This window comes from Crocodylus siamensis, chromosome 5 (genome assembly GCF_052110815.1).
Source record: "Crocodylus siamensis isolate JL-2025a chromosome 5, ASM5211081v1, whole genome shotgun sequence".
Classification (NCBI taxonomy): domain Eukaryota; kingdom Metazoa; phylum Chordata; order Crocodylia; family Crocodylidae; genus Crocodylus; species Crocodylus siamensis.
In genome coordinates, this window is record NC_143399.1 from 188,334,506 (window position 1) to 188,358,753 (window position 24,248).

At 40.6% G+C, this 24,248-nt stretch overlaps 1 protein-coding gene across 7 annotated transcripts in view; it reads left to right on the forward strand.

Moving 5' to 3' along the window:
* The window catches only part of DIP2C (DIP2 acetate--CoA ligase C (putative)), a 470,493-nt gene that overhangs the window by 135,903 nt on the left and 310,342 nt on the right, over positions 1 to 24,248 (forward strand). For 3 of the 7 annotated variants that reach the window (XM_090047544.1, XM_090047545.1, XM_090047547.1), the window contains exon 2: positions 11,680 to 11,727. The exons of the other annotated variants lie outside the window; for them this stretch is intronic. In XM_090047544.1, coding sequence (XP_089903670.1) covers positions 11,680 to 11,727 — 48 coding nt within the window. The remainder of the gene's footprint in view (positions 1 to 11,679; positions 11,728 to 24,248) is intronic. 7 annotated transcript variants of the gene reach the window in all.

A 24,248-nucleotide genomic window follows, 5' to 3' on the forward strand; every position in this document is an offset into this window, starting at 1 on the left:
GCATCAAGGAAATCATGGGTGTAGGCCAGCAAGAAAACTGTGAACCTCCCTCAGGGAGGTCTTTGGGAGCACAGCCACTAGTTATGGGGGACAAAAGAAAAACTAAACAGGGATGGTAGTGATGATCATAGGTTAATAATGAGGGAGCACTGAGCAGAGTATACTGGCCAGCACCCACTAGTGACAGGAGTTACTAGTGATACTAGTTACTAGGAGTGACAGGAAAACAACTCCACACTTGCCCTGGTCCCCCCTTGTCTGATCGATAGAGAGCTTGGTCAGAGCCAGGAGGAGACTAACCAGGAGGTTCCAGGGAGAAGTGTAGCCAGAATCTCAGGAGTAAGCTCCTGAAGAGACGGTAAAGGGGCTGCGCTAAAGGTAGGTGTGCCCCGAATTCTCATGTTGTTGGCAGAAAGGGTAGGTGTCAGGGGAGTCTGTAAAGCATTATGCCAGATACACACCTGTGGAGATGTCTCCTGGGTTAGATGGACCATTGGTACGGCACTTCTTAGGTTCTTATATAATTCGTATGGATTATTCCACCTAATTCTTCATCACAATATGAAATTTTTAGTGCTCTCAGAAATACTATCAAAACTAGTGACTGAGAGTACGTTATGTCAGGGGTCTGTAACCTACAGTTTGCCAAGTCATTGGATCCAATTCAAAGAGCCTCTGGGCTTTGGCAGCAGAAGGGGTTTCTGTGCTACACCACAGCCAAGTGGTAGCAAGCAGCAGCAGAAGTGAGTGGGTCCTAGGGCACTCTGCATTGGATCGGAGTTAGGCCATTCCAGCCTCCTTCTGGGAAAAGTTGCCAACCAGTGAGTTATGTGGTTCTTTCTCTGTTTGTGTATTACCTAGCTCTTGTAGTTTCTTCACCCATTGCTCTCAAAGCTCTTTACAAAGGACAGTAGTATCTTTATGCATTTTCTGAGTGAGGAAACGGGGACAGAAGGCACAACTGACTTGCCCAAAATCTCCCCGAAGAGCTGAAATGGAAATGAGGACTCCTGGAATCCAGTTTGGTGTTCTGCTCATTTCTGTCCTCTCAGCTTTTCCCTGTCATGCTACATGTAGACATGACTACAGACTCCTCATTAACTTCATGGGGAGCTTTGTCTGACTAGAGTCTGTATGATGGGGTCCCCAGAGTTTATTTTATAGAAACAGTTTATTATTAGCCATTTGTATTAGAGCCCTGTGTTAATGATATGTAAAGCCACAGTGACTTACTCTGACAGAAGATTACTATCATTTATATACAGTCCTCTTTCTACAATATAATAAAGAAAAAAACATGTCAAAAAGGTAGTCAGGAGCTATTGTCTGAGTGTCATGAAAGTTCAGCATTTTTCATAGCTTTAAGAGAGCATCCAAAAATTAGTCAGTACTTGGAGAGAAGTGCAGACAGTTCACATGCTGAAGTTATGTCCACATGGCATATGCAGTGCTGGACAAAGGTTCCCAAGTTAGCACTAAGCAAGCTGCCTCTCAGCAGGATTAATTAACCCAGCTGGAACACTACATTTATGGAGCTAGACTGTTTCCAATACTTAAGTGAGCTCAAAATGAGCTAGCTCAGGTTTTTCTGTATGGTACTACATTGTGCTGTGTTACACGCTTTTACACATGAGTAAATTGATTCACACGAGTAGTCTTGATTTGTGTCGTGTGCATAATTTTAGGCTCTATTAAGATATAATTTTAATGCTACATCTATGTCAGAAATTGCATGGACAGTCAGTTCTATCTGGGAATACAAGCTCATTTCTCACAGAGCATTGAGCAGCTGTTGGAAAGTAACTAACTAACTAAATAAAAAAAGTCCGTTGTTACCATTTTGGGCCTGGATTTCAATCAGTGACCAAGCAGTGCAGTGCTTTGTATCTGATTATCTAGTCACCCATGAAAAATATCCTTTTTTAATGTGGCAGATGTTTACAGGTTATGAAAAGAAGATACTTTATCTTAGTTATTTTAACAGTTGCTGAGTTCTCTTGGTGACTGTTTCATGCTTTTTTTTCCGCTGGGAATGAAAACATTGAGTCTTTTGTTCTAATCTCCAAGTGAGGACATCACAGTTATTTTACTTCCATATTTGTCTCTCAGTGATATAATGCACTACTCAACTTGCACAATAAAACTTTAATTTCCGTTCTTCAATTGTAGTGCTTTCCTTTTGCAGCTCAGGTATTCTTTCCAAGCCTGAAGTTATCCACTGGAAATCCACTACATACTCCATGCCAAATTGTGCATAACTTGCATTTGTAATTGTAAGGTCGTCACCCAAATGGGAAGGTGCCAGTGTGGTGTGCCTCACCTACCATGCTTTGATTTTGAAAAGAAAAAGGAGGGTCCTATGATATTAAGGGTACCTTTGTGTGCACACTCATGTTTCAGAGACTCCTGGGGCTCCTCCTCCCCTACACCTCATCCACGTGCCTGCTGACATTGTGACAGTGACTTAAGCTCTGCTCTCAAGCTACCTAGATCATATTCCAACGGCACACCTCCAGGTTCTGGTCCCTTAGCAGCTTTAAGCGATAGGCTGTCAGGGCCATTCTTAACTCTGTGGGGCTTTAATCTGCCTTCATGAGAGACTAATTTAATTCAGGTATTTATCCAGATAAATAAAGTCCATACCTCACTCCAGGTGGGCATCTATTAATTAATTTCAATGTCTCCCTGAGCTGACAAGGCCCTGATTAAGCCAGGGTGTTCTTCCTCTCATTCAGTGGTCAATTAATGGAATAAAGAAAGCCAAACATCAATCAATTCTGCTTGCTCAATCAGTTCCGGAGCAGTTCCATAGTCAGGGGTCTTCAAGTCTGCACCCTGTTATGAGTCACTGACTCTTAGCAAAATAACAGTAACTCATAAGGTAAACAGAAAACTTCAGGGTCTTCACCGGGTCAGGTCTCCAGGCTCCTGTGGCTGCCTGACTTGTGTGATTTGCTTCTGGGATCTTGGTACCTCGGTCCATGGGGCGTATCTCCCTGAAGTGTTATGGTGTTGTAAACTGTCTGGAAACTCTCTGAGTATCCAGGCTGTGGAAACAGCTCTGGTTCCCTCTGGCTTTGGAGCCTCCAGGAGTTTTTTCCTTGGTGGAGCTCTGTTCTACCCCACCATGCAGCTTCGCTTCCCTTTTTCCGCTCGTGCCAGGTTGTAGGGGCACGTCCTTCTCGGTGCGCAGCCTGATCTGCACAGAGCAAGTTTTAATAAATTGCTGAGGCGGTGTCAGTCGCTGCTGTGTTTCCTTTGGCTCTCCACCTGAGGGTAAGCACTCCCCATCTTGTGCCCTTACCAGGCCTCCAGTGGCTTTCCACTGGGGCCGGTTTTGCCTCTGAGAGCCTTTCCTTGCTGGGACTGGCAAACTGAGCTTGGCTCACCATTACAGTAATTATCAGTATAATTTTGCTAAGAGAGATGTTTAAATAGTCTTGTTTCCATATTACTTTCAGTCTTGGTTCTCAGCTTCAAATTTCGAAGTAATGCCCCGGCCTATCCTACTGTTGGTGTTATAAATAATTGGTGTCTTTAGTTTACAGCAGGAGTTAACTCTATTAGAAAATAAGAATCCATCTCCAAAGCCAAACTCTAGGGAGGTGAACAAATCTCATTCAGACCCTAGATAGATCAGTTTTCTTTTGCAAAACTAGAGGTGCACTGATATATTGGTCCCATATTGGATTGGCACTGAGAAAATTGGTGGTACCGGCAATCAACTTTTTTTTGCCTGATGTGGCCGATTTAACATGGCCAATTAAATGCCTGTGCAAGTGCACAACTGCCCTGGCTGAGCAGCTCCACTCCCTCCCTCACTGCAGGGGCCTTGATCACAGCCCCACCCTTTCCCCCACAGTGGACTTACCAGCCTGACCTTGGTCTCCAAGCTGTCTGACTGCATACTGGAATCAGATCGGTATCGGCTGACATGGCTCTTTAAAAATTGGCCATTGGTATCAGCCCAAAAAATCTCTATCGGTGCACCTGTAAAAACTGAATAAATAGTGATAGGGTTATCATTAACCAGTGAAATTCCTAAGCTGTTCATAGATGGCATACTATGCTGCTAGATATAACTTAATTGTGAGCCTTGTGATACTTTTTTTTCTTGATGCCCTAGTTCTGTGAATCATTACATGAGATTCTCATGTCATTATGTGAGAAGTCCAGATTTTGCTTAAACACAAGTAATTTTCTAGCCTTTATAGTTATGAAGAAAACCTGACTTTGTGAAAAGTTGACCTGAGCATAATCAAAAGGCTCAAAACCAAAATGATTAACCCAATGTTTATTTAAAAACAAAAACCCCTTTTGCTGTTCAGCTCAATTTGAATTTGGATCTGACTAGTGATTTTTGAACATTGAAGGTAGGTTGATATAGCCATATGGATAGGGTTGTATTAACCATGTTTTTTCTCTCTTTTACTCAATAGCAATAACATTTCAATTGAGATAATTCAAGATCATATTATTTATCCATTATGCATATTCAAGCTTCTAGAATGGGACAAAAGATGCTTCATTTTGAGCCTTGGGCCTAACAAAGTATTAACACCCTAAGAATAATACATTCCTTGTGTTGTTATGCATCCATAGAAGAAAGTTTCTTCCATGAAGGGCAAAGAAAGAGACAGCTTTACAATATGCAATAATGACTATCAGAATTTTCAAAATGATGAGTGCATTCTCTTTATAAATGAACTTCAGCTTTTTCCTAGCCAACTGAACATTTCAGTTAACTTTTTATTTTAGTAAAAACTTTTGCAGAGTGAAACATGCTATGCTGCTGTAGGCCTAATGAAAGGTATTAATTTTGTTATAATGTATCACCTTAAAAACATTTGTTTAAAAAAATGAAATAATTTACTTGTGAAGTACAGTAGCTTTAACTGAAAGCAGATGTTGTTTGGGAAAGGGTTGTAAAATTAAATGATTACTCTTGGAAAATAAGTTTAAACATTTCATGATATCACTCACACGGATGAGTGTACTTTTATATATAGAGAGAGGCATCAGTAGACTCAGAGACATAGCAGACTCAAACTTCCTAAGTGTATAGTCCCTTGTGGAATCCACTGCAGTGTTGCCACACTACTTCCACTGGGGGTGAAAAGTCCCATGGTCACCGGCCACCTCTTTTGTGTCTTTGTATTTAGCGGGGGTTTTTTTGTTTTTGTTTTTAGTGAATAGAGAAACATCCTCAGAAGTGTTAGCTTTTTTGTGATGTATCATGCAAATGTAAAAATGCAGGAAGTGAATTTTGCTTCACATAGCTAAAACATTCAGCAGCACCCATGTGGATTATAAATATTTTGTTTCAGTGATAGGCTGTGGACAGATTAAGTGTTTGATATGAATGTAAATATGGAGGCTTTTAGTGCTTGTGAACTCATCTGGTTTTTTTGTGTCTCACAATAAATGGAAGCTAAATCAAGGCAGCGTACCCTAGAATGAAATAGTTGTTTTATTACTGCAGTTTAGTTTCAACGGGGCAGTGGACACATCAGGCGTTGCTATAGATCATTATGAAACATGTTCAGTGCACCTCTGTTTCTTCTGCCCATAAATGGATAGCTAGCATGTGCTTCTCAAACAATAATTGGCAAGACTGTATGGAACAAGTTTTTATTCATATTTTAGAGAGAGAGGGAGAATCGAAGCATAAAAGGACTGAGGTTCTTCAATGTGGTCATATTGTGAACCAATAGTGTGGGGAGCAGAGCTCAGATCTTCTGACCCCCAATTTTTGCCTCCAAATCTTAAAAAAGATTGTATTTACCCAAATTTAAGATTCCCCCCCAATAATTAGATTTTGTGTATGGAATATTTATGAGTTTGTTATAAATTTCCATGTGTAGAATCTAATTATTGGAGGGATGGTCTTAAATTTATTCTCTCCCTTCCCTCCCCCCCATTACTGTAGCAAGGAAAGCTGTGGCAGGGAGGCAAATAAAAGTGTGAGGGGCAAGTGGCCTGACTCTTGCCATGTGTACCCCACCCCCGTACTGGCATCCTCTGGTGCCCCCTGCTGTAGGCCACGTGCCCCTGTTCAGTTGGGGCCGGAGCCGGAGCTGCCTGACCCTCTCCCCTCTCCCCTCACCTTCTCTCCCTCGCTTTGAGCCAAAGAGAGGGGCTTCCCCATGTTAAATGGGGGAAAAACTTTGTCTTTGGTTGAGTAAATACAGTAATATTAGTTGATCTGGATCAACCTGATACTCTGCCAATATTTCTTTAATGATTCAGTAAAATTCTTCCCTTCAGGGGTTTACATAGGGCCATTGGTGTGGAAAACCGTTGCAGCCTTTCAACCTGTAATTATTTTACTGTTCTGTGGCTATAAATGTATTATTTGTCAGCACTTCAATCTCCCATAAACTGAAGTTCAGCATTAATTCTTATGACTTTCTGAAGCAAGGATGTGTTTTGTGCAAAGAAGTATTTACCTTATTTTAAGTTTCCCCCTCCCTTCAATTAATTGGGGTGTAACCCAAACCGGATGGATTTATCAGTTTTCTTTCTAACCTTCATTTTAATTACTTTTGTTTAGTTCCTTCCATTGCTCTTTTCCATTTTAAATCAATACCGTTCTGGCAGTATTTCATAAAACACGGGTGCCACAAAGCCACTGCCTATCTTGTTTGTCCTTTGCTGAACTTCTGTGGCATTAACTGTATTTTAAGGTGCAAGCAAAAATGGATTTGAACTTGTATATGTTATTGGTCACCATCCTGTACAACATAACATGACACAACGATATATGAAACAGTGCTCTGTATTTTCCACTCTCACTCCCTAAGCATTTTCCTTCCTGTTCTTAATGGGTGCAGCATGCTGTGGATAGAGATCTTCATTGTGCTATCCACAATTTACTCCCTCTCCCACACATTCAGAGTGCACATGTGAATTGCAGAAATCTAGGCCAGTATGCATTACTGTTCACTTATCCATATTAAATTTCATCTGCCATCATCACTGCTGCTTAGTACATTTAAGCCTGGTTGGAATATCTCACAGTTATCTACAGCTTCCGCAGTGCATTTCTTTTCCTCACCCCCTCTCTTGCATGATAAATTAAAGCTTTTATCATAGAAAATAAATACCTTCAAATGATTCTTAGCCACCATGTTATTCATCTATTTAACCTATATTAACCTATGACCTTATTATGGAGTCTTTGTAATGTTCAGAACAAGAACCCCTGATGCTGATTGCGGCTTTTGGAGGGCACTGCGAGTAACTAAAAAGGTAGAATGGAGGGCATCAGAAGACCCAAGGTTGCATGGGTTCCTACTATAGGAGTTTTCAAAGGACTTGCAGTGTAGTGCCTATGCACAAATGGCAGGGTAAAGGCTGTTGGAAAGGCGGGAGTGGGGATTTATTTCCTTAACAAGCATGGTTTTTAAAGAAAAATTACGTTTCCTTGTCACATGAAAGAAAGTAACGTGTACACAAATGCTAGCCATTATATGGGAAATAGCTCAAGCTCAGAAATCCTGACTGGAAACCATTAAGAAGAAAAACATTCTTTCATATCAATTAATGCATTGTTTTTCTTTTCCTTTCATGTTGCTAGGCAGGCCAAGAGATAAGAGGCCAGCTGTTCTCCATCTTGTCAGATGAGTTAAGTCACTCTGCAGTATACTGGTCATTTGGAAGATGAAAAGTCCATTTCTCCCTGAGTTTGATTTTTACTTCCTATTTTCCAGGTCATCTTTGCATGCACTAAATCTGGTCTGTCCATGTATCAAATGCCTATTCAGATTTGAAAAGAAATACAGTATTCGTTCTTAGAAATTAAAATGATTTAATTGACGTTTATACTGGTGTGACCAGCATTACACAAAATAAAAATAAAATACATAGTGAGCTGATGATGCAACCTGCTAACCTGGGTCAGCTGCCCAATCCAGTGCTGAATTACCCCTAAGAGGAACTGTAAATAGTAGCCTATGGGACACATCTTCTCTGATATAGTTGCTTCTTTGGGACAGTATTTGCTGGGATTAAGATAGATCATCAGTTACCTTTGGTATATGCAAGCTGCTTTTGAAGTTTGTTTGTTCTTGGAGCAACCACCCTCGTGGCAGATGGAAGCAGAGGATCTTAGAAAACAAGATTGCAGAACCTTTTGGTGAATGCTGCAGTGAGACATCCAGTTTTAACACCTTTATTTGTGCTCTTTTTTACTGTATTCAAGCTTTTATGTCACCTTCATTATTTTAGCGTCTGAGCACCTTCCAGCAGCATTCTAAGTGCTCTGTCACATGCCGGACTTCTGCCATGTGACAGTGCTCTGGTTGAAACCAGAAAGAGCCAGAAGCCATCTCCTAAAGGGAGGAATCCAAAGACACTTGTGAGTTGCTAGTCTCTTCCCAAGGGTTTTTCTCTTGTAATGTTGGATCTGTTTCTAGGATGCTCTTGTAGAATGCAGGTTCCTTCACCTCTTGTGCATTTCACAGAGGCTAAATAACAGGTTTATTGTTCTTCTAGGAACGGACATACTATCAAATTGCAGTAAGTTAAAGGGGTTGGGCTTACCATGGAGTAGCTGACATATGGTAACTCTTTCTTTGCCATTCCTACTTTGCAGTGCAAAAAAACTGCACCTTTTAAAACTGCATGAAAGTGAAGGTGCACCCCTGAATGAAACAGCCCTGGTTTAGCTGTCACTTATAGTGGGATAAGACTGAACATCCAGAGTACATCTGCATGTTCATTGATGCACTTTTGCTACTGCACATTAACTTTAGTACTTCTAATGTGAGGTATTAACTAACTGCTCATTAAGCTGCCCTAATGCGCAGTAGCAGAAGTGCACACTTTTTAGTGATGCTTAATGCGCAGTAGCCTAATTTTACTGCACATTAGTGTATTAGCACAGTTTTTGCAGTGACGCTCTAATGTGCAGTAAAATAGGCTACTGCATGTTAGAGTGCACATGTAAATGTGCCCTACGACAACTGCTGTATGTCTGCTCTGCTTTAAGTCCTTGTTACTGTAAATTGATCCATTCTCCATACCATAAGTGTCCATTTGAAATAACAGGTTACTTAATTGTTACTGCAGGTCACAGTATTTTCTAAGTGGCAAAAAAAAAGAAATCAAACCACATTTCCCGTAGTGAACTCACTGAACTGATTATACTTATTTCCAACTTTACTTGTAAATATTTTTTCCCCCTGGCTTACAGAAGATCATATGCCAATACATCCTCTTTGTGGAAAGTGCTGACAAGCTATTCTTATTCACAATCACTGGAATGACTAACTTCTGGAAAGTACATACGATTTAAAAACATTTCAACTGATTCTCTTGAAATGCATGTAAATCAGGCAGTGAAAAGCTCTCGAGTAAAAGATGCTGTAAATTGGTTCAAAATTGAGCATATGAAGAGAAAAGGCTGCCACTCAGACTGGTGTGTGTACTGGGAAGCTGTGGTATGGGAAAAATAAATTCCTTAAAACGATTTTGCTTTAGGAAGAGTACTTTACTTTACAAAGTAAGTCCAGCCTTGTATGTAGGAAGCTGGGGAAAGAGGAAAAGTTTGATTGCTGGCATGTATTTATTTATTCATCTAGATTACATGATTTATTGCACCCTAGTTAAATCCAGTCCAGTGGAACATTAGAATAGAACATTCATCCACTGGAGGACACAATTATTGTTCTGCTGAATATGCACTAGACATTTCTAGTTGAATATAGCTTGATTTTGGCTGGTTGTTTTCTTGGAAGAAATACATTTTTACTGAGAATTTAGATGCTAATTGTAATATTCCAACCTATTCTAACTAGCTTCTGACATTTTTTTTAACTCATTTTATTATGGATAACCCCATAGGTACTCAACAAGCCAAAGGAGCCTGTCATACATTGGTACCTTAAAAATAGTACTTCCACCTTGAGCAAAGCATTGGAGTGCTAAATAGGTATATGCAATAGGCAAAGTTGTATGAGTCAGGCCTGAGAAAACTGTGATATTGGCATAAAACTAAAAGAAGAACTTGGGAGTTCTTTTAATTTGCTTGTTGATTTTTTTTAAAAGCATTAGAGATGAATCTTTATGCATTTTAATCACATGACCAGGGCTTTTAAAAAAGAAAACCTTTAAATATTACAAGACTTGCAATAGAATGCAATTTGATGCTTGCTTGTTTTTTTTTTTTTTGTTTAACTGCAAGCATTTATTTAAAACAGTGGTATTTTCAAGACTGCTGGCTAATGCCTGCTATGCCTGCTGGTAATATAAGATTCCTAAGTCACAATTGCAATTGCAGTCATCAAAAGTTGAAGAGAACTGATTGAAAACTGCTGTATAGCTCTGATTTGAGGTAGAGTACAATAGTTATCCAGCTCTAGTCTAATAAGCTTTTCAGTACAAATACAAACCTTTTCAATACAAATATTTTAGCTATTGCATTGCTCTGACTTTTGGAACAGTTCATCTTTCGTAATATTGTAACGCTCTGAAGGTTGACATCTTTTTAAAACAAGTATTCTCAGAAACTAGATGCTTCTAATTATGAAGGTAAATACAGCATGTATATTCCTCATCTCTTATATGGATATATGTAATTATCAGCTATAAAAGAATAGTCTGATTTCAGAAATCTCCTCCATTTCCTCTTAAACATGTGATCATTCTATTATAATCATTATTATTATTATTAAGTGTAATGACTTAGAAGCAAATCATTAACAGTTGCTGTGTTTCCTATTAGTCTCAAAAGTTTTGCAGTTTTATTATGAAGTTATTTTGCTTATCATAATATAATAGAACTATTAGCTGTTTGCTTGTTTGTTTTTTTTAAAGTGGTGAAACCTTTCTCCATAGGTCATTTGTCTTCATTGTTCTTTTCCCATTCTTCATGGTATAAGTTTTACATAAGGTTGTGTTGTTTTTTTCTTTTGGTAACTTCTTTTTGTTACATCTCGTTTTTTGATCTTGGTTTCCTTCTTTTGTAAGATATGAGAAACCATGACTGGTGTGTTTTGTGGTTACAGTGACTGGATGGACAGGATGCTGGCAACAAGTGATCTTCCTAAACAGAAAGTCTTTCCTTCTGTATAGATTCTACCATTAATGCCTTAGCAGATGCCGTTAATGATGTTATTTATTTTAATGTAGTTTTCATATTAAGTGAGTGTGTTTTATCTTTTGTAGCCTGTGGGGCTATTTTTATGAAACTTGTTTTTCTTTTTTGTTTTGTTTTGTTTTTCCCTATTTGGCTTAAATCTGGAAAAAAAATCTCTGTTGGCTGAATAATACCTTCCATAGCAGTTTCCAAGTGCTAAGTCAGTTAAACGATGGAAAGATGGAAACTTTTTAGGGCTAACAGTTTATTAGAGTTCATACTACAGATCCAGACTGACCTTCAATATTCAGTTTTCTCCTTTAGATGTTACTTTTTTTTCCTTTCTACAACCAAGAGCAGAAAAAATAATTGAGATGTCTTTTTCCTATGGTTTCTACATGAAAAATCTAGTGTGTTATTGCAGTTGATTCTCCTGCTGTTGAGGGTAGAATGTACCAGACTGTTTTAGATGCCACAGAAGATCTAGATTTTGTCTGTGTTCTGTGGTAGAATTTTGCTTAAAAATTTTTTTCTAAGAAAATTGGGAATGACTTTTTACTCCAATAAAATGAATTCTTCTATCATTCTTGTTTCTATAGATCAAAGCAAGCAAGAAGTGTTATCAGCTCCTGGAATCCTGATATCATGTGAGAACCTTAGCTTCCAATTTTATTTTTTTTAAAGTAAGTTTCTAGCAATCATAGTTGCTGAGAGGAGCTTGAAAATGTGAACCCTGTCTTCCTACCAAAATGTCAAAGACAATAAAATTGAACGCCAAATGTGTTGTTTAAAGATATGTACCTCCTCACTACCACCACACTCAGTCATTTAGGTTCAAGCCAAAGTAAAAATATGAAGAGGTGCAAATCATGATTTTTGCAAGTGTGGGGTTTGCAATAATGTGAAAAGTGCAACTTATTTCAGCTCTCACACAGTTTCTAGTGTATTGCCAGCACCAAATACTGAGTAAATCATTACTGAGGCTTCAAAATCATGTATCTGCTTAAAAAATAATGAGTTTAAAAAAAAATGTATGGGGGGGGGAAGGTGGGATCTTATTGGCCTTCATGTTTCTGAGCCTGTAAGTGCATCTGGTTTACACTTTCAAGGTTTATGCAACTATGAAAGCTAATGACTTGCTAAAAGAAAAGAAAAACCTACCTGAGATTCTCACCCAGTTGCTAGTCTCAGGAATTGGAGCTTTTAGAAATGTGCCAACAATTAACAGAATTAAACCATCTCACCAACACCACCAAAGAACTGGCATCACTGTGGTTCAGCAGAGTGCTTTGGCTAACAGAACCAAGGTTTGTTTGGTAATATCTTTTATTGGATCAACTATGTGGTTGTGAGCGAGATTAAATAAGCTTTTAGGCAGAAAATGCTGTCCCTCAGGTCTTTTGGTTACTTCCAAGCCTTCTGGGTTAAGGCCTTAATTGTATTTGCTGAATAAACAAGCTTTTTTTCATCAAATAACTTGGAAATTCTAGTTTCATGCATCTTTTTCAGCAGTATTTGTATTACATGTTACACACAGCAAAGTGTGCTTGGCTCCAAACTGTGGAACTGAAGGGAATGCTGCTGGAGCACTGTTTAGTAACCAAGTAGGAAGTTGGGTTCAGAGAGAAAGTACACCAATACCATACCTTATTTCACCATCTCTTTTTTTTAATTTTTTTATTAGGATTGGGTTTTTTTTTTCTCATATCCTTGGAACATCATGGCTACAATATTTGTGAGGCAAGGTAATATCTTTTAGCCTAGGACTAGAAATTATACATAAACCAGTATTAGACTACATGAACACCTTGTGCCTCCTGAGGCTGGGGGGCACAGTGACTGCCCACAGGTGGCAGCAGCAGTGTCAGTGACAGGGGTGTGGTGGCAGTGAGCGGGGATCACCTGCAGGCAGCCGCGATGACATCGGTGGTGAGAGCGGACCACGCAGGGACTGCCTGCAGGCGGCTGCAGCAGTGTCAGCAGAGGGGGAGTGGGGGCAATTGGCGATCACCCACAGACACTGCCAGCAATGTTGACAGTGGCCAATCTCGGGGGTGCACATGCACCTGTGTGCTCCTCCTACGTGTTGCCAATAAGTGATTGCGATCTAGTTTAAATCTGTAACACAACATAAAACCACTTTCAAAATGGCCAAAACCAGTTTAAGACAAACCTGGATGGCTGTTCTTTCAGATTTAACTGATTTAGGTTAAATTGGTTTATTGAACTTCTGTCCCAGATCCCCTCCAAATTCAAGCTGTTTGCTTCTGCCAACAGGAAGGCATGCTCTAGCACCCCCTGATGTCTGGCCTGGGCCACTGCAGACATGTGGCTGCATTTCCAGAATCAAAAGTGTGTATTCACTTACTTATTGGTTCAGTCTACACAGCTTAGACAAACCTGCGAAGATTGAATTGATTCAACGTTGGGCTTTTTGGCTATCTGTACTTAACCTTATTGGAACAACTGGTATGGTTGGGAGAGATGTCACGGTCACAGCTAAGTACAAATTTGAACAATTGCTTTAGTTTAACTTAGTTTTGTCAATTAATTTTCCCACCTGGAGGGGAAGTGAAGTTTAGTAAAGTAATAGTTAACTAATATTAATTAAATGACAGGGAAAAATTATGTACTTCTTGGCTGAGTGGCTGTTCAAAGATATGGTTGAATTCATTTCAACAGGATTTTGTAAACCTACCAAAGAGATATTGGGACTAAAAAAATAAAATGTTATGCCAATGCATCTGTAGAAAAAAACACTGCACCCATCTTGCTTAGTCCATAAGTAATGGAGGCTGACAGGGTAAGACCTGATCCTTTTTATAAATAAACTCATTAATTAAAATTGTCATTTCTATGCCAAATCATAGAGATGGAATTATGCTATTAGTGAGCGGATGTTGTGTGAGAATTCATATGCCTATTTCTAACGTTTTGTAATATTATTGTGGACTATTATAATCAAAAGATCTCAAATAATCTTTGCACACTTGAGAAATTGCAGTAGGGTTTGTCTTGCTCTTTGGAACATATGAGTAGAAGTTTTGGCCTACGCAGAACTCTACATGATTCACACTAGTCTACCCCTTCATTGTGAATTGCAAGAGTACAGCCTTTGTTAAGTGACTTTTGTGACTGAATAGCAATTTATAAAGCACGTTGAAAAACTGGTTGGCAGTCTTTTCATTTCCGGAATTAAAAATGTCATTGTAGTTCAGTACGCTTCACTCCCTGTCTTTCCCCAAGACTGAAATGTCAGTCTGCAAGGAAACCACCATCATAATAAAAAAAAATTTAATTAATATCTTGGTTATGGTGATACATGCTTCTTTCCCTATGAACATCTAAATGGCTGGACTAACCCTTTTTTTTGTAAACTATCCCATTATGCTGTATACATTTAAGGGTATGCACCAATAAAATCAGCCTAGGGCAATGATGCATACCAAATATTAGTGGAGAGTTTATAGTTTTTCTGTATACTAAGAAGCAATCTCTGCCTGGGGAGTAAGTTGATTTGTTCATGATATCCAAAACATTTAGAAAGTTTCTCATTAGTGTGTGCTGCTATCTTGCTGAAATCGTTGCCATACAGCTTTCATAGGTCTTAGTAATTTTATTTTAACAATTTGATTATTCACTTCCTTTTATGCCAGTGTGTAAACAATTAAATTCAAAATGTCCCATAGAATTGTGCTGTTGACATGTTAACATAATTCTGAGTTGGTATTTTGAGTGTTCACATTAAAAATACGTGTAGATACCTCATATCAGTAGTTGTCCTCGTACAAAAGTATTAATTCCAAAATTCAAAGCAAGTAGAACTCACTTCCAGAATTCAAGGGATTTCTCTCTTACTGTTGAGGAAGGGCATAGGTGATAATGATTGAGAAGGAACTGCCTCAAAACAAAAAAGTAGCAGAGCTGTATGTATTAAGAATGATGTCAAAAAACAAGTAAATTCTTCTCATTCAAGATTTAGCCAGGACAAAACTGAAGGAAAAGATGGTGATATTTTTGAGGTCACATTTTATTAAGGAGTTAAAATGACAACAAAAGCTGATGGATGTACTGGTTAAGAATGATGGGAGAAACTCTCCACTGTGTCCGAGTTGAATGCTTTTATCTTGCTGTTTTGTGAGCTTGGTTTGCCAGAAGGGTAATGAAATACTGGAGTGAGTGATAATGTATCATAGAATCAATGAGTCGGGAGGGACCTAGACAGATCATCTAGTCCGACCCCCTGCCATGGGCAGGAAGGAGCACTGGGGGTGGCAGGGGTCATAAGACCCCAGCCAGGTGCCTATCCAGTCTCCTCTTGAAGATTTCCAGGGAAGGTGAGAGCACCACCTCTCTGGGCAGCCTATTCCAGGCTCTGGCCACCCTTACCGTGAAGTAGTTCTTCCTAATATCTAGCCTAAACCTATCCTCCCTCAGCTTGTGGCCATTGTTCCTGGTGACTCCAAGGGGGCCCTGGTGAACAAACTTTCCCTGAGTCCTTGTTGGTGGCCCCTGATAAGGTTGTAGGCAGCCATAAGATCCTCCCTCGGTCTCCTCTTGCAGAGACTGAAGAAATTCAGGTCCCTCAGCCTCTCCTCAAAGGGCTGGCCACAGAGGCCCTCAACCATACGAGTGGCCTCCTCTGGACCCTCTCTAGGTTCCCCATGTCCTTCTTGAAGTGTGGCGCCCAGAACTGGACACAGTACTCCAGCTGCGGCCTGACCAGCGCCGCATAGAGGGGGAGCAAGACCTCTCTGGACCTGTTAGTGATGCCCCTGTTAATGCAGGACAGGGTGCGGCTGGCTCTGCCTGTTGCTTCGTCGCATTGGCAACTCGTATTCATCCTGGAGTCAATCCTGACTCCAAGATCCCTCTCTGCCTCTGTGCTGCTGAGAAGGTCAGCCCCTAACCCATAGCCATAATGCTGGTTCCCTATCCCCAGGTGCAGCACCCTGCCCTTGTCCTTGTTGAACCGCATCCTGTTCAGATCCACCCACCTCTCCAACCTCTCCAGGTCTGCCTGGATGCGGTCCCTGCCTGCCGGTGTATTCACTTTACCCCACATCTTGGTGTCATCAGCGAACTTGAACAGGGTGCTCTCCACCCCCTTGTCCAGGTCGCTAATGAAGATGTTGAACAGCACCGGCCCAAGGACCAAATTTGAATGTATCAGTATTAAATGTATCAGTCATCCAGTGTCAGCTGGTAGATACAGTGGGTATAACGTTCAGAAGAGTGAGATACTGGAATGTAGAAAACATATTTAAATGATCTTGATAGTTTTAATTTTCTTCTACATGAACAGAATCTTGGCTGGCTCATTTGAAAGATGAACAGGAGAACAGATTCTTTTAAGTTAAAAAATTGGGACCCTCCATACTTCATATTTCTACAACAACAACAACAACAACAACAACAAAATTCCTCTATATTTGGTTTCTAGACAGAGGGGCAGAATAGGCAACTACATTTGTAAAACTCTTTTTGGGTTATGATTATTAATTATAGTTCTGTGTTGTCTAGGCACCAGAGTTATAGGCCAGCACTTGTTGATTTAACATCTCTTTGCATTTAGTTAGTTGTCTGTTTTCCCCATTTCATACAGACACTGGTTTCCCATCCAGATTCATGGACTGTGGTTTGTTTGATCAGGTTTTTTTTTCAAAATGGGAGGAGGATATGTATTTTTTTTTCCAGAAATGAATCTTCATTTAAGTTGCTGAGATTGAGGGGAGAAAGTAAACTTCAGTGCTGACAGGGTTGATAAAATCTCATTCAGACTACTGATTCTGTTGGTGTTTTTGGTTTCATTCAGATGGAGATCCTCTTTTAAGTAGCAAGGCAGTTTGCATGTATTGTCCCCTGGTAACAACCTAAGGTTTGATAACTTAGGGGCACCTGTACATGTGCAGGGAGGCTGCTTGGATGTGCTGTAATTACAGCGTGTTGGAGCTGACTCAATTAATCGAGCCTGCTGGAGTGTGGTAATTACCGCGCTCCAGCAGGCTCCAGAGTCACGTGCGTCAGCATTCCCATGCTGAGAAATGGCGGCAGGGGTGCTTCAACTAAAGCTTGTTCAATGAGCTTTAGTTAAAGCACCCCTGCTGCTGTTTTTCGGTGCAGGGATGCTGAGGCATGTGATGCTTTAGGCACTTTAATTCAAGGAGCTCCTGGAGCCGCTTTAGTTTAAAAGCATCCCCTTCCCCCACCCACTCCCAGAGTACGTGTATAAATGTTTGGTGTTTTGTCCAAAGAAACCCCTGCTTCAGCAAAATCTTGCACCTGAGGTATGAGAATAGAACTTGGAGCCAACTTTGCTCCAAATTCATCAGCCAGGAACAAAAGGGCCTCTGTTAGAAGTATTAAAAGCTTTTGAATCCAGATGCAAATGCTAGATAAAATGGATCAGACATCCCATCTGCCAGAAGGCAGCAATCCACGTACACAACAGCTACTATGTTATTAGCTCATCTTTGTGCATTCTCTCCCTTTGCCTTGCTCTAATAAAGTTGGCATAAAGTAGTGTCAGAGACCAGCTGGTCCAATAACAAACCAACCAAACAACCCCTCCTGCTCCCTTCTTCCCCCACAAAGCAAACCCCCATAAAACAAAAAAACCAAAAACACTGAACTTTGACAGGCAGTTTCCCCCCCATCTTTATTCTTGAGGCCCCAGACAAATAGCTGATAACAAAATCAGAAAGCTTCTATATAAATAATAATATAATTTTGTCACCTGGATTACCAGTACCACTATTGAACTGTGCATCCACAGTGGTGTCTCTTCTCTGACTACTAGGCAATCATTTGTAGAGGTCCCCTGGTCTCCCACTGAATACCTAATTAGCCCTTCAGGTGGCAGCCTGCCTTGTTGGAGGGCCCTACTCCTGCGAAGGATTCAAACAGAGCTGCTGTCGGGTGATTATCAGATGGAGCTTCAGGAGATGCAGCTGACCTGGACAAAGTAAATATGCGGACACAGTTTGTTTAATCTCCCCTCCCCTTATTCTTTGAATTAATTGGCAAATCCTCAATTTGTGTTCCCCACCAGGTGATTCTGATACCAAGACAAACCACTTCAGCATCTTGGTTGGTTGGTATATTGGTTATGGGACTGTATTCAGGTTACATCTCGGTGTTATATGAGCTAAAGGCCCCTTCTTTTTCCAGTGCTAGATTCTGTGTGTCTCGTTGCCTAAAGTAAGGTCTGTCACATCCTTTCACTGGTCACCTCATGGGAAAATTGGAGGAATGTGAGCTTAACTGCTTGAAAATTAGGTGGGTAGGAAGCTAGCTGTGGGATAGGACCCAGAGAGTCCTAATGAATGGATCTGTGTCATCCTGGCAAGAAGTGACCAGTGGTGTCCCTCAGGTCGGTGCTTGGTCCAGTGCTTTTCAACATCTTTTATCAATGATTTGGATGTGGAGGTGAAGAGCTTACTGGCCAAGTTTGCGGACGACACCAAATTATGGGGGAGTGTGGCCGTGCTTGAAGATGGGCTGCAGATATAGGCAGACCTAGACAGGCTGGCAAGTTGGGCAGATTGGCACCAGATGAAGTTTGACACTGAGAAGTGTAAAGTGCTTCATCTGGGCATGAACAATCCCCAGCATACTTACAGGCTCGGTGGCACCAAACTGACAAGCACCATGACTGAAAGGGACCTGGGGGTAATAATAGACCATAATATGAACATAAGCTGTCAGTGTGATGCTACCAGTAGGGCAAACAATACTGTGGCATGTATCAACCAATGCATCTCAAGAAAAACCAAGGAGATGATTCTTATGCTCTACTCAGCACCGGTGAGACCACAGCTGGAGTACTGCATCCAGTTCTGGGCACTGCACTTTAACAAGAATGTGGACAGGCTTGAGAGAGTCCAGAGAAGAGCCACCTGTATGATTAGTGACTTGCAAGGCAAATCATATGAGGAAAGGCTGAGGGACTTGGGTCCTTTCAGCCTAAAAAAGAGAAGGCTGAAAGAGGACTTGGTAGTGGCTTACCACTACATCAGGGGAGTACATCAAGGTCTCGGTGAACAGCTGTTCAGCAGGACACCCTTAGGGAAAATGGGGAGTAATGACCACAAACTTCTGGAAGACCATTTCAGGCTTAAATGTAGGAAAAACTTCTTCACAGTCAGGGTGTCCAGACTGGGGAATAAGCTCCTTACAGAGGTGGTGGAATCATGTTCCGTGGAAATCTTCAAGAGGAAGCTGGACAGTCACCTTGTTGGGTCACCTGACCCCTAGTTGTCTTTCCTGCTTGGTGCAGGGGCCTAGACCTGATGATTTTCTGAGGTCCCTTCCGGCCCCTTACAATCTATGAATCTTGTTATAGGAGTTCTGCAGGACTGGGGACAGAACAGGTGCTTGCCGGGGCCGGGGCCAGAGCCAAACCTGCTGCATAGGGTAAGCAGTCAGGGGGAGAGGGGCAGATAGAAGGCATTGGAGGAGGAGCAGGTACCTGTGGGAGTTAAATAGGGGGCAAGGTGCAGAGATTTGTTTTCCCCATCACAGCGGTGAGGGGGACAAATTTAAGACAACCCTCCAATACTTAGAAGGTTTATAATTTTCTATGTATAGAATCTTATTAGGATCATCTTAAGTTCAAAGTCATCTTGGATTTGGATAAATATGATATATAAATATAGCCGGTGGCTAAGGTACAGCATATGTAAAGACAGATGCTTGAGGTATGATGGATGATGCCGTAGAATGTTATTTTTGAGGTTTGTAGGACCATTAAAACTTGTTGCCCACTACCAACAGCTTCCTTTGTGCAAGTCTCTGTCATCTCTCAACAAGTCTAAAGTTTAAACTTTCCACCTTGCATCTCACAGAAATGCTTATGCTTCTGGAGTCTGCTCCATCTAGTTTACCATCTGGGCCTACGTTTGGGAGCTCTAGGTACCCAGAGAAATCTTTTTTTTGTTCCCAAACTGGAGATTTTTCTTATTTGTATTTGTTGCTGTTAACTGTTATAAGGGGTCTTAAATTAATAGATGCCTCTAAGTTACAAGATTTACAAAAATCAAACAGTGAATCAGCTTTCAGTAATAATAAGAAACTGGCATTTTGGAAAGGGCCAACTCCTTGTGCTTCTTAGTGGTGGTAATTGTGTCAGACAGAGGACCAGGTTTCCTAAAACGCTTGGCATTCTGAAGCATTATGGTAGTGTTAGAGTGACACTATATCCATGATGGTCCAGGAAGTATGCAAGAGGCAGGGATTTTTGTGGGTGATATATTTCATTGGACTACCTGAAAGGTTGGGGTTGTCAATATTGTAGTACTAGCAAGCACCCAAGACCATGTTTTAGGTTCTGTGCAAACACAGAAAATTTTTAAAAAAAGATTCTTCCTATTCAACATTGAAAATGAGAATATCCACTGATAAAAATAGATGGGGGGCCTCAAGGAAACAATGAGACAATATCACTGAACCCTACTAAAATGCCTAATGAAGTTTGACTTGTTTTTGGGGGTCAATGAGTAGGTTTAGAGAGTTATCTGTAATGTGCTGGCTGAATGTATCCACCTCCCCCCTAGCGGCCACACCACCAAGAACTAAGATTTTCTCCTCCAGCTGAAGAGATAGATGTCTAATTTTTGTGTGAAGGTCCATGCTGCCTACCCACGGTGAATACTATCAATGTTTTCTAAATCTGGACTTGTAGTATGCAGCTAAACAGAATGGCACAGACTTACCTTGCAAAAAACAAGCCCAGTAGTTTAAATGTTTGAAGTATGAAAAATCTTTTGTGGGATTGAAAAAGTGTTTGTACAAGTCCTTCAGCATTTGCATTTTTTACTTATACATTTCAATTAGAAAATTTCAGTACAACAAATTATAGAGATAATTGTTCTTTACCATACACTACTGTTGTGCAAGACAGAACAATAACATATCTTTTTGCATACTACACACACCTTTTTTGCCCACAAACCAGCTTTGGAAATTGCAGCGTGCGTTATATGTGAGAAATGTTAAAAATTGTTACCCTTACTAGGGTGACAATCTATGGATATTGCACACAAACTGATCAGAAACCTGTTCACATCTGTAACACAACAGAAGTTCAGTGCACATAAACTGCTTTCAAAATGGCAAAAACCAGTTTAAGATAAACTGATTTAACCTAAATCAATTAAGTTGGATACTACATCTATCCAAGTTTATTTAACTTCTGTCCCAGCTGCCCTCCAGATTGAAGTTAATGCTCACTGTCCTCCAGCATTCCAGGATGCTTTGCACCCACTTTGCAAATCCTTGATTTCAGGGTGGGTGGGCTAGCCTTGGCTCAAGCTGTCTGCTCCAGCTGGACAGGGAGGCATGCTCTAGCACCCCCCAGATTGTGGTTTGGGCCACTCCAGGCATGTGGCAGTATTTCTGGAATCACAAGTGAATGTCTGTTCATTTACTTATTGGTTCAGTCTGCACAGCTTAGATTAACCAGCAAAGATTGAATTGATTCCACCTTGGGCTTTTTGACTGTCAGTGCTTAGCCATTGGATAAAAGCAAAATCTGCACATGATGCACAGGCAGCAGAACAGTGAGCTGATGTGGCTTCTTAGCTGCTACTACTCAGTTACTACAAGGAGGATACCTCTACACATACAATTAGTGCACCTCGATAAACTCTGTGACAGTCTTCACGTATGTCCAGGACTGCAGTTGTTTCAGCCAGGGTAGAGCAGTTCCAAGCTGGGAGCTGGCTTGTGGGGGTGAGCGCTGGCCTCCAGGTTGGGGCATTGTGTGGCAGAGGGGCTGGCTGGGGCATGAGTGCTTTTCAAAAACAAGGGGCATGCTGTGAGGGAAAATACAGTAATCTTGGGGGGGGGGGAGAGGGGGCATGGAGCAAAGACCAAAGCTATTGTATTTTAAAGTTAGAGAAGAATTCCCGTACCTCACTTTTTACCTCTAGTTTACTTGCATACAACAGTGATTTCTTTCACTTGAAAGCTTCGTTAAAGGAGATTTTGTGCAGTGAAATCTTTGTAGTGGGACTGAAGTTGAGGTGCTATCTACATAAAACCAATTTGCTGACAGCTGCTAATAGTTGGAGACTGCTGACAGTAGTTATTAAGATTGTGGTGATTTGAAGCCTTTCTTCCTGTGATAAGTGTTTAGAAACAAATAATAATTTTTCCAGTTCCTCTACAGCTCTGATTTCCAGCAGTTCAAGTGGCATAAATTGTGCTAAGAAAATTTAAGTGTAGGTCATCCCCAGCTGTGTATGTTATAAGATAAATGGTTAGAAATGTATTTGTAAAAAGCGTTCAGTCTGAACAACTTGTAAGCTGTTAAGTGGTGTTGGTTGACAGATTGTAATGAGATGCCTGAGATGTCATTTTGGTTTAATGAGGCAGGGACTGCAGAATCTAGGTATGAAAATGTAGTCTGTAAGGTGTAGGAGGTAGAGTTGCAATGTTTGGGTACGGTGACAGGTCGCTCATGGGAAGGACAGGCTGGCACTCGTTGCACAAGCACATGATGTGACACAACAGCTATTGAAGCTGGTTACTGTGTGCTTGTGCAAAGATTCAAGGAGATGCATATTGATTTCTGAAGAGCTGCATGTGGCTCCAGAGCTGAAGGTTGGTCACCCATGGGCTAGGGCCAGGTCTGTACTGCAAAGATTTGCCTGCATAGCCACATCTGCTATGGTTGTGAAAGGATCTCATTTCCTAGCTGACAACTCTGCTGGCAAAACCTGTGGTGTGTCATAGCTATGCCAACAGCAGAGACTAGCTCAAGGAAAGGAACATGGAACCAGGGCATGATTTGCTGAATTTACTGAGCAATTTCAACCACAGCTGAATCCATGGGAGTTGCACTTGAATATAGGAAGTACTGTATAAAGCAAAATGTTCCAGAGAATCAGGTCCTTAGCATCTCAAAGATGCCTTTGACTTGAATAGCTTTGTGCTTTAGCTCGCTACCTGAAAAATAACAATAATACCCTTCATCCCTCATATACTTTATAGGAAGATGCATGCATTAATATCTGTGAAACACTCAGGGAGGCTGCTCCGATGCACTGTAATTACAATGCATCAGAGCAGACTTGATTAATAGAGTCTGCTGGAGCATGGTAACTACCGTGCTCCAACAGACTCCAGTGTCACGTGCATCAGTGTCCCCGTACTGAAAAATGGTGGCTGTGGCGCTTTAATTAAAACTTGTTGGACTAAAGCATCCCATCCCCAACTCCTGGAGCATGTGTATAAACACTCATTCTAGCGTGATGAATGCCACAGAAAAACTCTTGAGGAAATTGATTATTTTCTTTTCAGAACAGTATTTGACTAGTGTGCAGTAAATAAAGCCTGAGGCTACATATTGAACAGTGAGGATAAAAGAAAATATTGAATAGCTTTTCACTATTTTAGTACTGCCTCTCCTGTACACAGACTGACAGGGGTTCTGTGGAAAAAAATAGCATATCATCATGAAATTAAAGAGTGTCATCATCTTTTAACACAGTGGGGTGTGTGTAAAATGCATTTATATCAAGAAAATGCTTCTAATATAAATTTTAATATATTGAGAGAATTCTGTGAAGCAGCAACATTTTAAGGTCATGTACAAGTCACCATTAATAAACCAAACACAGAATTGTTTTTCTGCATTATTAAACACAAAATATTCTGTTTAGATGACAGATTAATTGTTTCTTGCTTCCTGGCACAGTTAGCCATTTTCTGTTGTTATAAAAAACATTTGAAGGCCAACTAATGTATTGACCAGAATGGCCTATTACATATTTCTCATTGATTAGATTGCCCACAACATTTACCAGAAACAAAGTTTCTTCCTGATGTAAAGTGACACACAGATTTGTATCACTTTGTCCAAGGAGAGATTTGACCCTGCACATCTACTTTTACTGGCTTAGCTGGCTTAATAGTCACTTTTCCTTACGTAAACCTTTCATTGTCTTTAATTATCCAGCTAAAAGAATTGCATATTTCAAACAGCTATATAGACATCATTTTGGTTTGATAACCCTGATAAGCAAGTAACATGCTGAAATCTAGCATGATTGATTCTGCTACTGTTATGGTCTTTTCTGTGACACCATTTGGTTTTGGAGGTGTACCAATACATCCGTCCGATATTGGATCGGCACCGATATAAAGAAAATGGTTTGTATCGGAA